The 14851-nt window shown below is 52.3% G+C and overlaps 6 protein-coding genes across 6 annotated transcripts; 3 read left to right on the top strand and 3 right to left on the bottom strand.

Annotated features, from left to right (window-relative positions):
• Positions 1 to 67: 67 nt before the first annotated feature.
• Positions 68 to 415, bottom strand: WHR41_09325 (uncharacterized protein; the record flags this gene model as incomplete). Its single annotated transcript, XM_069377929.1, has 1 exon — positions 68 to 415. The coding sequence occupies one exon, from the start codon at positions 413 to 415 to the stop codon at positions 68 to 70; it is 348 nt and encodes a 115-aa protein (XP_069224985.1).
• A 236-nt stretch (positions 416 to 651) lies between these two features.
• Positions 652 to 1945, top strand: WHR41_09324 (uncharacterized protein). The gene is made up of 2 exons (XM_069377928.1): positions 652 to 1050; positions 1101 to 1945. The coding sequence occupies exons 1-2, from the start codon at positions 801 to 803 to the stop codon at positions 1811 to 1813; spliced, it is 963 nt and encodes a 320-aa protein (XP_069224988.1). The 5' UTR covers positions 652 to 800; the 3' UTR covers positions 1814 to 1945.
• Positions 1946 to 5951: 4006 nt separating this feature from the next.
• WHR41_09323 (uncharacterized protein) lies at positions 5952 to 7301 on the bottom strand (the record flags this gene model as incomplete). Its single annotated transcript, XM_069377927.1, has 2 exons — positions 5952 to 7139; positions 7203 to 7301. 2 exons carry the CDS (start codon positions 7299 to 7301, stop codon positions 5952 to 5954), a joined length of 1287 nt encoding a protein of 428 aa, XP_069224984.1.
• Positions 7302 to 7728: 427 nt separating this feature from the next.
• Positions 7729 to 9321, bottom strand: WHR41_09322 (uncharacterized protein; the record flags this gene model as incomplete). The annotated part of the gene is made up of 1 exon (XM_069377926.1): positions 7729 to 9321. The coding sequence occupies one exon, from the start codon at positions 9319 to 9321 to the stop codon at positions 7729 to 7731; it is 1593 nt and encodes a 530-aa protein (XP_069224983.1).
• A 1034-nt stretch (positions 9322 to 10355) lies between these two features.
• WHR41_09321 (uncharacterized protein) lies at positions 10356 to 10906 on the top strand (the record flags this gene model as incomplete). Its single annotated transcript, XM_069377925.1, has 2 exons — positions 10356 to 10545; positions 10599 to 10906. 2 exons carry the CDS (start codon positions 10356 to 10358, stop codon positions 10904 to 10906), a joined length of 498 nt encoding a protein of 165 aa, XP_069224987.1.
• Positions 10907 to 11859: 953 nt separating this feature from the next.
• WHR41_09320 (uncharacterized protein) lies at positions 11860 to 13915 on the top strand (the record flags this gene model as incomplete). The annotated part of the gene is made up of 8 exons (XM_069377924.1): positions 11860 to 12067; positions 12122 to 12713; positions 12852 to 12936; positions 12993 to 13072; positions 13237 to 13252; positions 13302 to 13476; positions 13541 to 13687; positions 13752 to 13915. 8 exons carry the CDS (start codon positions 11860 to 11862, stop codon positions 13913 to 13915), a joined length of 1467 nt encoding a protein of 488 aa, XP_069224986.1.
• Positions 13916 to 14851: the final 936 nt, after the last annotated feature.

Here is a 14851-nt window from a genome sequence, read left to right as displayed (position 1 = left end):
ACGGTTAGCGCCGCCTTAGGGTTAGTAGGAGATCAGTGTTCTCCTCCGTTGCCTTTTGGCGAGGAGATCAGTGTTCTCCTCCGTTGCCTTTTGGCGAGGCCTCCCGGTTTTGGAGGATGTAGGGCTTGAGGTTTGTCCAAATAGCGGGCCTGCCCTTGGGCACATCCGGTTTTGCGCGCTTGAGCTTGAGGATGCGTGCAAAGTCTGCGACCAGTGTATCATCCTTGCAGAGAAGCTCCGATGTGATTCTCTCTAAGTGATCGAACTCAACGAGAAAGATAGAAGTCCACGACTTTTTGGACTCGGTACCGGATGCAATCAAAGGATCATGCTTTCCGCTGAGCTGCTTAGTCTCAGAAGGAGCGTGAACACCCGCACTATTGATGAGCGGCTGATTCATGGCGGTGGAGGACATGACAGAGGGATGTTATGAGCACGCGCGAGCTGTGAAGATTGTTGCCGATGGTGGGTAGAGCCGTCGCTCTATCTGCACAGGTATTGCAGTGTCGAGTGGGGATCGGTGGCGCTGTGGTGGAGGTGTAGAGGGCGCGATGCAGAGGAGGCTGCGCGATTGTGGTAGAGGGCGCGCGGTGGAGAAGCGCGCGAGCTGTGAAGATTGTTACCGTCGGTGGCTAGAGCCGTCGCTCTATCTGCACAGGTATTGCGGTGTCGGGTGAGAATCGGTTGCGCTGTGGTGGAGATGTAAAGGGAGTGATGCAGTGGAGACTGCGCGATTGAGGTCGCGTGGTAGAGTGCACGGTGAAGGTCCCGTGGTACTGGCATGTGAAGTGAAAGCTCTCATGACTTTGCCACCCCGCCACTCTAATAAAAGAATTTGGTTGCCTAGGCGCCAGACTCAGGCGCATCTTCGTGCCTGCCTGACCTACAACTCCCGCACTTCCCGGGCGCGACATTGCCAACACCCACACCCACCTCTTCATTCGCACCCTACGCACCAATATTCCGGCGGGAATCAAACAACCATGGCGCCCAAGCCACCGAAGATCACTCCCACTGCAGAGTCGCAGCCTCTGACCATGCCGACTAGCCGTGAGTAAATGCAAATTTCATGTTGTCGAGCTCTTACTGACGCACAACAGAGGATTTCAATGCGAAGTCCTTCCAACCCAAGCCATCCTCTTCTGGCCCATCTGTCAACTCGACCCTCCCCATACGGCGTCGGCCGTCACCTCCTCACAGCCTCGGGTCCACGCAAACACTCCAGAGCCGCAGCGAGGCCATGTTCGGTCAGTCAGAAGGCAGCGACAGCGGGGATGGGGCTCAACAAGAGCAACGCCAGAACAACGCACTGCAAACGATGGTTCGCCCTATCTCGCCGCCTGATCGTTACGCGGAAAAGCAACGCGAATCCAGGAATAAGGCGGAAAAAACTGAACCTGCCCGCGAAAACATTTCCAGGGAGAGCGGCAGCGCCACGACCAACACCCAGCACCCAGCCCTCGTGATGCGCAAGTACGTCGACTGGCTGGCAGCATCTGATCGACCCGAGATCAACAAAGCTCTGGATATACTCGCCAATACATCCCCTGTGCCAGACAATGTCGAACAACTGTCTGAACGCGTGAAAGCGTTTGGGATCTGCGACTATCGACGCCTACTCATCTACTCTTCGGTCATACGCAGGTTTGACTCCTGGAAGGTCAAGGCAGCCAATTCCACTATTCATTTTCCGCAGCATGTGATCGACGCTTCTTCCGATGCCAGAACCCAGTCGGATGAATTCTTGGCTGACATGAGGGACCACGACATTGCGATGCAGGCTTGGAGGAATGAATATGGACGTGATTATTGAGTGAGAGTGCATGGAACTCTTCGTGGGGCTTGCAGTTGAATTGCCGGGACTTGATTGTTTAGCTAGCCAAGGAAGCAGAGCCTAGGAGGGCTTGCAGGTGGGAGCCGCCTATATTCAAAGATGTTCATCACATTGTTCAATGAGTCTCACGGGATCCATGTCCCAAAAGAACCTTCGTGGGGCGTGTATATCGTTCGACCGCGTCCCGTTTGATCCCCCAGATCCCCCACAAGTGTCAACCACGGTGGAAGCGTCCATCCACAATTTAGATCCAACGATTCGGTCGCCGCCCCGGCTGGAGCGTAACGTGCTGCACACAGCTCCCTCGATTCGCGAACATTTCCAGCTACTTCATTCCTTTGTACACTAAACTTCACAATCGCAATAGCCCTCGCCATTATTCAGAAGCAGCTAATGAGCATAAATCGCGGGCTCCATTCTGTGTCGGCTCAGCGGCAACAACAACTATTCAAGGATATGCTGTTTTGAAGCGTGCGAGCCTCACTTGCGCAGCAGATTTGCAATTATCCCATCAAAAGGTCATCGCGCGCTTCCCAGAAAGTCCCGCAGAGCGAGGCACTGACACGTCACGCGCGTTTCTGTTAATCTCGAGAGTCGGCGGAGCTTCTGGGGATGAAGTCTGCGCCAAGCCTCGGTACTGTACCCCTGGAGGACCCGAGATTGTACCTTGTGTTTTAGTCGCAAGGAAACCAACTCTAATGATCCTTTCGCCGCCTAGAAAACTATATCCTAGCCTCATCGTGATCCCGTGCGAGACGCCTTCATTATTCTTGGAGCCAGACGAGACACGGGTAGCACTCGAACTTGAGGGACTTAGGCAAAATCTGCGAGCACCGCGCAGTCTACCCCTCCAGCGATGGCCGTTCGTGTCTACCATTGCTTATGCTATGTGAAGCGGAGTATGTCCCCACGCGTCTTGAAGCCTGTCGCCGTCTGTCAATGATGAGTAACGTTGTAAGCCAAGGGCGGGCGAAACCCCCTACTGTCACATAGGAGCCTGACTCTGCTCTGCCAGTTCTCGGGAGTCGCGAACACGCTCAGGGTTCTCGGAAGGCGCGTGTCTTTACTTGGCTCGTGAACAAGCCGAATTTGCGAGGCATTCACAAGGATATTCTTCATCTCTTTGCTGTGACTTTCTCCAAACAATATACACCACATCCCGATTGCGACGAGATCCCATGATCTACGATTTCCCAACCAGCATCATCTCCTTGTTCACGACCAGACCGACTTGCAAACTCATTCTCCCAAACTCTCTATTTCGGCAAAAACAAACCCATCTTTACGCCCGAGCCTCCAGTCGCTTTTTCGCGGATAAACACCACGATCGTTGGCTATCATGGATACTGCCGTGCCAATGACTGCGGGCAGTGCCGCCGAGGCTACCGCCGACAGGCGCCAGAACAACATGCTTGAAGTTGCAGTCAAGTCCAACCACGCCGACTTACTCAGCGGAAGAATCATGGAACGGTCAAGCAGCTGTATCCTACCGTATCGCTTTTAACCAGAAGCACTTCTTTGATCTGATTCATTCTCACCGTGCCGCTACGACCAAGTCAAGAAAGTACATCAGCAAGTGATCGCTGCTACTCAAGCAAGGTAAATACGTCGCGTATGACCAGAGCTTGATTGACTTCCTCGCGCGCGACTATGAGGACTGGTCCAATGCAGATCCGAACGATGCGCCAGTTGCTGAAGCTTCCTCAGGAGGCGTACTCGCTTCCCCCACCGCAAGCCCCCCTGCAGATGAGGGAAACTTTCGCCAGCTGTCCGGGCCGCGGAAATGGTTTCGAACTCCTCGACGAATGGAGGCAGCCATTGGGAGTCTGTGCCGTTCTCTCTAATGTCAGGTTTACCTACAACTCTCCGAACAACCTTCGACTTGTTGAAGCCAACGATCTTTTCAAGGACGAGATGGAGCTCCTTCACCATATCAATGGCGTCAAATCGTGCATTGAGCTTGCTGGAAACGACGTTAGCGAGGTTCTAAAGCTTTTCGAAGAGTAGCAATAGTCCAGACTCATTCTCAAGCTCAAGCTTATGGATGATTCAAACAATGAAGGGGAAGTGAGCGAGATAGACACAGTAACCGTAAGCAAGCGAACGGGTGAGGGCATGTATCGCGGAGGAAAGAGCATCAAGATTTGAGGAGAGCCTGGGAGAGGATACTGATGAGCAGTTTTTCGATGCCGAGCCAGTGCCGGGACATTCAAAAGGATCAACATTTTCTCCACCATGGGAGACCTTGGTCGATACCCGGCCGCGGAGGCTACGTTGACCCGGGTCGAGAATGCGGGGCCGGCAGGCTCCCTTACCGTAGACCAACTCACCCAACTCGGAGTTCCACCGAGCACAAGCTCTTTGGCCGCATCGTTTGAGCACAAGGCTGGCACGTGGACCGTGGATGGGAAAGGCGTTGTCGCGAGCGAGGACATGAATAATGCTAGCCCGCATCCCGAGACAGCCTCCTTCACTGGCAAAAAGATCACGAAGACGCCGGCACCATCCTTCATCACGCGGATTTTGAACACGCCAGCCGAAAGTTCTCCATCCCCTATTTTCGGTAGTGCCTCTCTGCAATGTAGGGTTTAGACCTGAAGGCAGGTTGCGTAACGATTCGCAGCCAGTGACTGCCATCGTGCCGAAGCCCCAAGTTCTCTGGACAGCTCTATCTCACAATTGCTGGGGCCTTGTTACAGTCTCCAACTGTTGCGAGCACGTGGCGAATACCCCCCTCCCGCTCGGTAACCACTTTTTCGGTGGCGCCAAGTTTGTCCTCGTCTTCCGACTTGATCCAAGAGATTCTTCTTCAAAGCTTCGCCCGATAAGGCCTAGGCCTCCATCTTAGTAAGCTCGGTGACAGCATTGGTCTTGGTCGACTCCAATTCCTGACGGAAGTCTTCTTCCTGGTGATATAAGCGTTTCATGTCGGACGTCATTGTCTCCAAGTTGCCTCTTATCTCATTAAACTTGCCTTGAAAGCCGTCACTTTCAGAGCCGAAACTTGCCAAGCAATGTTTGATTCCATCGACGACCTTCCAGACGCCGATCTAACCGGCTCCCATCTCCTTCTCCTTTATTGCTGCAGCTCTCTCAGTGCTCTCCAGCTTTTCGTCCTGCCATTCCATTCTCGACTTTGAAGCCTGGAGATGATCCGCCAATTCTCTTCTACCCTCGCGGAGGTCGCAAACCTCCACATTGAGTGTAGCAACCTGCTTGGCTGTAGATATCTTGATCCTTAGGGCCTCGTGTTCGCGAACCATTGCTTGCTGCCTGGCTACTTCCATCTCTTTAGTATGGACATCCAACCTGTCGAGGGGCTTCTTGATCTCGGCACTGGCCTCGGCTTGAGTAAAGGTTTCAGATGATCGCGTGTCGGTCAAGTCTTGCTGCAGAGATTTGACGTGCTTTGATATTTCCGTGGCATGTTGTTCCAGGGTCGCACTTATGGTTTTGAGGTTGGTGATTTCTGCAAGAAGCCTTATCTACGTGGTGTGAGCAGAACCCTGCAGACTGGTGAATCGACCGGATTGATCCTCGGCCTTAGCTTCGAGCTGCTGAGAGCAATCTTGCATATTTTTGAGTTTTTAGTCTCGATGTTTTGACGCCTCTTTCAGCTCGCTGATGCGGTTGTTGTCGGTCTCAGCCATAAGCTTCTGCTTGTGCGCGGCCGCCAAAGGCTCGTCAATGCGGTTTGCTGGGTCGTTTTGTGCCTTGCCAGCTGGGTCCCCGCGCTGCTTCGACGACTCGACGAGATCGTCTGATTCGTCTTTGCGAGCCATCAACCCCGACCGGGAGTCTTCGGTCCCTCGAAGTCTCTATCAAGATTCGAGACATTCCTTCGTGTCTTGGGCATGGAGCAATTCGTGGCAGTGCTCAACTTCGTATGCGAGCGAGGAGGGCTAAGTACCTGCCGGCGGAGAAAGGTGGACGAGTGACGTTCAAACCAATCGATGCGTCGCGGGCCATAGTAAATGTAATCATTTCCTCTTTGTTTTCCTTTACACACCCTCGTCGACTCCAAACTTCTTGTTATGGTCACTCGGGGCATCAGGCTTCCAGGTCTGTTGTTGGGGAATCTGGAGAACGAAGGGTGTGGTCATTTGGTTCCGGGATTTTAGCCTCTATCGTCCAGGACAATACTCTTGGGCCAATCAAGGAACTCTGCCCATTCTTCGCCCAGAACATGGTCGATTGACCCCAGCAACATACCTGGCAAGCTGCCAGTCCACCAGAGACCAGTCCCAAGCTTCAGCAATGCTGCATAATGCGCCAAGATGATCAAAGATACTGGCTTGGACTCAGCGAGAAGAGAATGGAAAGCGGCATCGCATTCTATAGGCCAAGCTGTTGCCAGACGTCTACTCAGACTGGCATCGTCGCTCTGTTGCAAAAGCGAGAGCGAGCTCAGCGTGATGTCTACCGCTTCCAGACAAGCCTTCCGCTTGTGACTTGGCTCAACACCAAAGGCCAATGAGCGCAGAATGGTGTAAGTAGGAATGTCCTGCGGCGAGGGCGTGAGGTCGGACCCGGCTTCAATTTCGCTGCGGATAACGGGCCCGGCCCACGTCTTTCGGATGTAAGACCAGTGGGGAGTGAGCATCGCCATGATGCCTCGACTGAGCTGGAACGCATGCGTCGTCTTCGCTATGGGATCGAAGTCATGGTGCCTCCGCGGATCGAAAGCGGCTTCGGCGAGCGCGGATACTGCGGCAAAGCTGGAGAAGAAGAGAAGCGGCAAAGCGCGCTCTTCGGGTATGGACGTAATATCTGGCTGCACCAAGCTTAGAGCCTCTTTCTGATGATATGAAGCTCGCAGGACTAATTCTTCTCGAGAGCCGTGCTCGGCATACAAATGCAGAGCGGAGACGGCAAGCAACTCGTGTAGCAGGTATGGTGTTGCAAGAGCGAGTGGAATGAAATTGCTCAGAAGACCTGAAGAGTCTTGAATCGCGGGCAAAACGTCAAGGAGTCCGCCCATCATGACATTCGACATGAGTTCCAGGTCCAAGATGCAGGCCGGCTGCGACGCTGCGCTCTCGATGGAAGTGTGGCTGGCCCTGGAGAGCGGCGTCTGCGCTGCTTCGAGAGTCAAAGGAGTCGCGACAGATGCAGTGCTGCTTTGAAAGACGTCAGCTGCGCGGGCGGCCACGTCGATGGGCGACAATGCTGATGGCGCTGATGGACCTTGCGGTGCCGATTGCTGGACACGGGTGCGAACACGCGATCTGCGCTCCGCGATGGCGTAGTGGCAATCCTCGCTTAGGCGTGCGCATGCTCCGCAAGCAGGGCGATTTTCGTCGCACTGCTCAGTTGGACGGCGTCAGTGTTTGCGCAATATCCCGTTTGCCCGGCATTCAGCGCGTACCTTGTGGTGTCGCCGCTTGCACCCCAGGCAGCCACCGCGGGACTTGGAGTGCGTGCGCCGTTTGCGGCTTCTTACCTGGCCGTCATCGGCGGCCGACATTGCGCATGTGCGCGTAGGGGAGAGCAGACGCTGGTCGCCGGATGCGCCTGCAGCGCTATCGTCGACGGCGGTGGCGGTGCTGCAACGGTTTGTGTTGAAGAATACGCGGGAGCGGGAATACGGAATACGGCGTGTCAGGAATACGATGCCGGTGCTTGGCAGTGTTCCGCACGGGCTGCTCTTCGCCCGCTCCGCGTATTTCAGCGCCGTATTCGTCGCCGGAAGACCCTGCCACCCCTGCATCCGATCTCGAGAGCAAGTAAGAAGGCAAATGAAGTTAGACCATGAGACAAGTTCGTTTGGAATGGAAACATTCATCCGGAGAACTACCAAACCGCCACCATACTATCGAATTGCGTATAGCTTAAAATGCGCGCCTACCCCTTGCCACAAGACGAGTTACTGCCGCATGCGAATCCTTCTCTTACTATTTCGGCACGCAGATGAAAGACTCGACAGCGCTCACATTACCACCGTCGTAGACTTGTTCTGAAGGGTACGGACACAAAGGTCGCTGCATGCCAGTGGTAAGCGAGTAGGCATCCAAGGTCTCCGGCGCGACGCCATTCTCTACCCAGTTCATTAGCTGCTCCAACGCTGAGTTCGGCATCGGTCCGGCCCCAGCTGCGCAGTGTCCAACGCCAGGCGCTTCAAAATGTCGGAAGAAATCAGTCACGTCGGCATTCTGCGCGAGCACTGTCTCGTAGTAGTGCGCGGAGCCTTTGGTCGGAATGACTTCATCCGCGCCGCCATGCCAGGTTATGAGCTTGCCGCCGGCTTGATGGAAGCGCAAGAGCTGGGGGTTGGCGGCTCCAACCCATTGCCGAAACTTCGCGCTGGCCAGGGCGAGCAAGCGGTAAAATTCATCAGCCGTAAGCTCCTCGAGGTCGTATCCTGGATTTGCTAAGATCAGATTCTTAATAGCAACGCCAAAGAGGCTTTCACCGGACGCGGAAGTGCAATTATTGTTGCTGTCGTTGCACTCTGTCGTCACTGCGGAGGCACTGAGGTCTGCATCGAAACTCACTCCCGGCCAAGATGCCTCAGAGTTGTGTGGTCCGTCCCAGGCAGCTTGGACTATCTTAGCGCCAGTTTCTGAGAAGGTGCTCTCCATCTCGTTGCACGAAAACGCTTCTCCAACAAGATCGTTGGCATTGAACTGGCATGCCGATGAGTTAGAGATAATACCGTCTTTGAGGCCATCTAGCTCGTCGCAATGATTGACGGCAGCTTGAGTGAAAGCTTGGATCTCACACGGGGCCGGATAGGAATTTAGATCGTCCATCAAGAGCGTTGGGTAGTATCCAGACAACAGAAATGTCTCGATGTATGTCGCCGGCGCAGCTGCAAGGATTCCGTCGAATGCTGTTGGAAATGCCTGAGCGAGCTCGAGGCCTTGCCGCCCGCCGCCTGAACACCCGGTGAAGTATGAATAGGAAGGTCCCTGGTTAAAGAAATCTCGAACTGCCTTCTTGCCGATCGTACTGAGCTCTCCCAGTGTTTTGGACGCCCAATCCTCCACCAAGTTCGTGTTAAGGTTTCCAGGAGCGTTAACCATCCAGAAGCTGGGGTCTGTCGATGCTTGAAGCCCTGCTTCGTGGCCAGAATCGGTCCCAATTGCCACGAAGCCCTTCGCAACAGCTGCCGTCTGGTACAAAGATCCAAAGGAAGCACTGAATCCGCCTCCGCCCAAGCCGAGCATCCGTTCGTTCCAACCTTGCAGCGGAATCCAGACCGAAACATTGATAGTATCGCCCCAGCCAATGTGAGAGTAGCTGACGGTAACATTGCAGAAACTGACTGTCGGGTGCTCTGCCAAGTCGGTGCCAGGGAGAAGGGCAGTCCGGGAATAATTGTGCACAGCGTCCGCTGTCAAGTCGATGAGCTCGGCCCCAAGAATGCTGGGAAAAGAGAATGTTGAAGCATTGCACTTGTGACTGATGTTGCCAAAGGCAAGACTTCCTGGCATGAGGCCAGCGACGAGTGGCAATAATAGAGCGAATAAGTCAAAGCGACGCATAGTGATGATACAGAGTGAGTGAAGATCAAAGAATTTATGGAGCGGCAGTGTGAATCATTGATTGTAGACCCTCGAAATATATAGGTCACACTGGATCTGCAATGCAGCAATCGAGTCATGTGAAGTATTGAGATAGGGGCGAATTCAGAACTCGCAACTAGCGCTTTGTGGGTCCCAGTACAGGGTTATCAAGTTGAGGCTGCGCGGAAACGATCGTATCCGCTATACGCGTATCTAACGTAAGGTATCAGTAGCAGCCAGCAGCCATCAGGTCCGGGGTATTTAGCGCGCACGGCTCGTATGAAAAGGCAGACGTAATATATGCGCAAGTCACCAGGTCAATGCTGGATAATTGAGGATTGAGCGGTTGGGAATGAGCCTCGCCTATACGCGTGTTCCCCCGATACGCGTACTTGGGCTCAATCTGGCAACGGCTCGTCTTTTTTCGTAGTTTGCAGCCCTACTCAATTTCCTCACCCGCACCTCTATGGGTCTACACATGAATCGACGGGAACGATCCGATCTTGTCGCGAATGCTTCCATGAATAGCTGTGGCTATGCACGCCTACGGGAGGATTGTTGGTGTTCCTTCTCAGATCTCACCTGCCTTCCACACGAATAAGTATCCTTCCATCATTACATCACTTCTTCTGAGTTATGCTACCGACCTGACATCTCCACACTCTCATAAAAAAAGTCTCGCGCTCATGGCGCCTACCGGCTTCAAATACTATCACTACACGCCTAGCAAGGCAGGGGGGCTGTGTTTGCTTTGCTAGTTGGAATGTGCTCTTTGTGATCCACCTCTGGCAGCTTATTCGCACACGTACTAGATTCTGGATACCATGGTTGATTGGGGTGTTCAGTAAGTAGATCAAGTTGTTTGACGCCCAGAACTTAATTGACATCCTTCGCAGTGGAAGTAGTCGGCTATTGCGCAGTAAGCTCGAATGTCTGCCATTATCTCTCAAAAGCCATGATGAAGATGAGTTTAGCGAACGGCATCAGCGGTACAGGCACCTGATTACCGGCTGATGGCATATGCTATCCAGTCCACCTGGATCTTGCTCGCCCCAACCCTGATGGCCGCAAGCATATACATGGAGCTAGGTCGCATCATACGATTGACTAATGGCGAGCCCCACTTCATCATCATCAGCAGCAGCAAGATTACAAAAGTTCACGTCACTGGCGACATCGTTTGTCTCCTCGCGCAGTCTGGAGGTAACATCTTGCGATATGAGTCTGACACGAGCCATTTGCTAGCAGATCACCAGGAGGTGGGCTGTCTGCAGCAGGCCAATCGTTTGGCACCGGCATCGTGATCGCGGGTCTCGTCATGCAGATCTTGATCTTCCTCACCTTCGTCGCGGTCGCTGCTCTCTTCAATATCCGCGTCAACCGAGTTCCTACACCAAAATCTGTCGATGTCACCAAAGACTGGAGGCGCCACCTCAGAGCACTCTATGTCAGCTCTGGCCTCGTCTCCTTCAGATCGAACATCAGACTGGCAGAGTACGCGGAAGGATTCGACGGATACATCTACACGCACGAGTGGTGCTTGTACCTACTCGACATGCGGTGAATGGTGCAATTCGAATGGATTCCAAAAGCGCTCGCTGTCGCAGATCTTAGATCATTCCATTCCTTCAATAAAAGGAGCTTGGCTACGAAACACTTCTAGGATTGACGGAATTCAGGTACTTCCAATGTAAAAATGTAGCTATCGCCATAATCAGTCGATAGATAGCATCCAGCTGAGGCTCATCTAAGCGTCAGCTGAGCCAGCGTGGCGCATGATCATCACCTAACCAGATGCTGCCAGGATCGTACTAGCGATTCTGACTGCATGAAATATAGGGTGATACTATACATTGGTACTCATTTCGTAGGATAACGGCTGATAGAATTTTGTAGTGCAAGTACTTAAGTTCTTTAGCCAAGCATCCATCGCCAAATTCTAGCCGTGTCCCTGTCATCAAGCCTACTTGTCACGGGTAGCAAGCAGGTTCAGCGCCCAGCTTTGGAGACAGAGCCATCGACGCCGCACCAACTCCGGTCGCAGACTAGCAGAGCAAACATCGGCAAAAATGCTACGTGCTCCGACTCATGCGCTTTAGCACGGGATGATGCACCTACACAAATGTCGAACAAACCGATCAAAACTAGCAAAGTCAAGTATGGTACGAGACTTGGACGATGTAAATCAATTTCATCCCTCGCCAACCTATCGTATCACTTGGTGGCAATAGACATGGTATGACCTTCGAACACATAGTGGGCTGAATCCTCCCTCTCGTGACAGTATTGCTACCAAGTACCATCAGTATAACGCTATCATCGTGGTGTGATTTCGTATGATCAACGCAGAAAGCAAGCTACTGTGGGCCTGAAGTCTGACAGAGATCGCGATGCTCCCAGCCGTAATGTATCATATATTCCTTTGATGTCCTCGACTGACTCTTAATCGGTGTTGCCATCGTAGTCGGTCGAAAGAAAAAAGTATCCAGTTTCTTTCATCTCTTTTAAATCCAAAAGATGTTGCATATGCGACTTGTTGTTCTAGGAGGATTGTCAGCTCTATTGAGCTATTTATCTCTCTCTCTCCAGCAAGCCAACGACGTCGAGGTTCAGAATCTGTGTCGCCGTTGGGGCCATCAGACGTGCGTGATCGACGACAGACTCTACCTGGATGGGGGTCGGATCAGCCCAGGACCCGATTTTGAGAGTAATATCAAGCAGAGCAGTATCATGGAGTCGGTTCCTGAAATTCCCAGGCACAGAGCTGACAAATCTTCAGATACCAAACTCATGTACGAAGACTTCGTCGACAGTGCCGGATTTTCTAGGAACTTTCCAGTCCAGTACAATAATCTGTCAAAACCCGACTTCGTTCCCTCCCTTGAAGGGGGCACACTTTGGCCAGATAGCGTCAACAAGGTCTTCTACCTCTATGGTGGGCGGTACCAAGAGAACGAGCGCCCGTATCCTTTCAATCTTTGGAAATACGACATCATCACAAATAATTGGTCATCCGTCGAAGGTACACCGAGCGAAATAAATGGAGCATACTACGGTGCCGGTGTGACAGTGCAAGATCGCGGGTGGTCGTATTATCTTGGTGGGTGGCTTGGCAATGCTAGCGTTCCGGGTTGGACAGGTCCCCCTCGGGCGTCAGACAGAATGCTGAAGTACGACATGCTCGAGAACTCGTGGACGAACAACACCACCAATGGCTATCCGGCAAGGGCCGAGGGTGTGCTGCTGTATATACCGGCATCAGATCAAGGCATGCTCGTGTACTTTGGTGGCCTTGAGCTGGAACCTAATGGTACTTCTACCATGGCTCCGATGGACCAGATACATCTTTTCGACATTGGAGCAGAGTTATGGTATACCCAGTCGAGTACCGGAGCCATTCCACGGCCACGTCGCAAATTTTGTGCCGGTGTAGCCTGGTCTAAGGATCAGTCATCTTACAACATGTGAGTACATCCGCTGATACGAAGGGACGGGCTGACAAGGTCCAGCTATTTTTACGGCGGCCTTGACGAGTTCGGGGAAGGTTGGCAAGAAGCTTACACTTTGTCAATACCATCTTTCCAATGGGTCCTCGTACGTGGACAGGTATCATATGCAGTACAGGTCTCCAGAAAGCTAACGGGTGTCAGGTATATCCAAATGTGACTCAGGATGCATCCTGGCAGGGCAAAGGCATGACTTCCTGCAATGTTTTATACGACTCACAGATGTTAGTTGTAGGCGGCATAGCAGAGCACAACTCTAGCTTGCCATGCGACGAACCCGCAATAGCAAACCAACACGCGCTGCAGCTAGATCTAGCGGGTGAGACTACTCCGTGGCTTGCACCGCTACCAACCAAGACAGCTTATCAGGTACCACCAGCTATCACAGCAGTGATTGGCGGAGGGTAAGTGCCGACAACCAACTTGTTCAGCCTCGCGCTGACATCAAGTAAGACCTTTTGGAAGTGCCACGGTGACTTCACCTGCGAAAGGATGGGCGACATCCGTCCTATCTGTCTACTTTCAGAGATCCTATACGGCGGTAGTCCGCTCTCCTACACGGTCTTTGCCGTCGACAGCGACACCGACAAAGACAAGCGCTGTGCCGAGCGACAGTGGCACAATCAATGTAGGTGCCGTTGCCGGTGGCGCTGCTGCAGGAGGTGTCGTCCTCATCGCCTTAATCGTAGCAGTGGCATACTGCTGCATCAGCAGGAGAAAGCGACATGCCTTGGGCCAACGCGCACCGACACCGACAAGCCAGCAGATGACTTCCATCTCTCCGTTCAATGGTACCATCGCGGGATACGACCACACTCGGAGTGCACCAAGTGTTACAAGTGAGAGCTCTTTGCCGCCTCGATTTTCTCCGCCACCTCCGTGGTTTCAAGGTTTCCCTCCAAGCTCACAGGAAAGCAAGTGGCAGACCGCTATACCGCAAGCGTTGGTCCAGCCCGTGCAGCCAGACCACCGACAGACTTATTATCCACCTCCGCCAGATCCCCAGCGCGATAATGAGGTGGAAATCCTACACGAGATGCCAGGGATTCGCAGTCCGAGTCAACTAGATAGTGTTCCATCGGAATTCGCTAGTCGTATAAGCCACGCAGCCTAATATCTATCGAGAAACATGCTACGATTAATAAGAATAGTCTCTACTCGAGTGTTCTATAGAGAATCATATTGCAATTCTAAAGTCCTACTCATGAAACTAAAACTCTTTAAAGAGAAGAGTATCTTTAATCTTAGTAGCGCTATAATACTACAGTAGGAGAAGTAGGATAATACTAGAAGTAGGATAGTCTTTTATACTTATCTTATTATTATTAAGTTTTTATAAATTTATTTTCTCTTTTTCTTCTTCCACACCTTCTCATACTAAAGATATGCTTACTATAGCTCTAACGGCCTAATGAAATAGCGAATATACCTCGATTCGAAAGTATATGTGTATTTTTCTCAATATTTCTCGTTCTTTTCTCGCTTTGTAGCTCTTAAACTAAACTTCTTACTCTAAATCCCTTGGCGAAGCAGGTGTTCTGAAAGGCATTGTAACGTGTTAATGGAGTGCGAGTATTCTGGCAAACGATCGTCTTCCAACGCTACCCTTCGAGACTCTTTGCTGTCCAACAAGCAGTCTACTTCCGACGACACTCTACATGCACAAACTGCGCTCGTCGGTATTCACGGATCGATCGCGCATTCGACTCAATGCTCCCGTTTCGCTTACTCTGCTACATCGAGCAAGCCACGCGCATCTGCTCCACCGGCCAATCTGCCCATCGATTGCCTCAAGCAAGCTCTTCGGCTTCAATCACGAAGATCGCAAATCGAAACCTTTCTCCGCGATTACGGGCGCAGCCTTGACCCGCACGCAACAGGCTGTCTTCACGCTTTTGGACGCAACCATAGATCTTGAATCTTGAATATTCAGAATCAGGTGAAGCTCAATCAGGAATCAAATCAGTCAGGTGGGCGCTCAATCAGAAATCAATCAGCAATCA

Source organism: Cladosporium halotolerans, assembly GCF_011745625.1.
Source record: "Cladosporium halotolerans strain TM138-S3 chromosome Unknown Sca112, whole genome shotgun sequence".
Classification (NCBI taxonomy): Eukaryota; Fungi; Ascomycota; class Dothideomycetes; order Cladosporiales; family Cladosporiaceae; genus Cladosporium; species Cladosporium halotolerans.
Note: the sequence above shows the minus strand (reverse complement) of the source record. Positions and strands in the feature narration are given on the sequence as shown.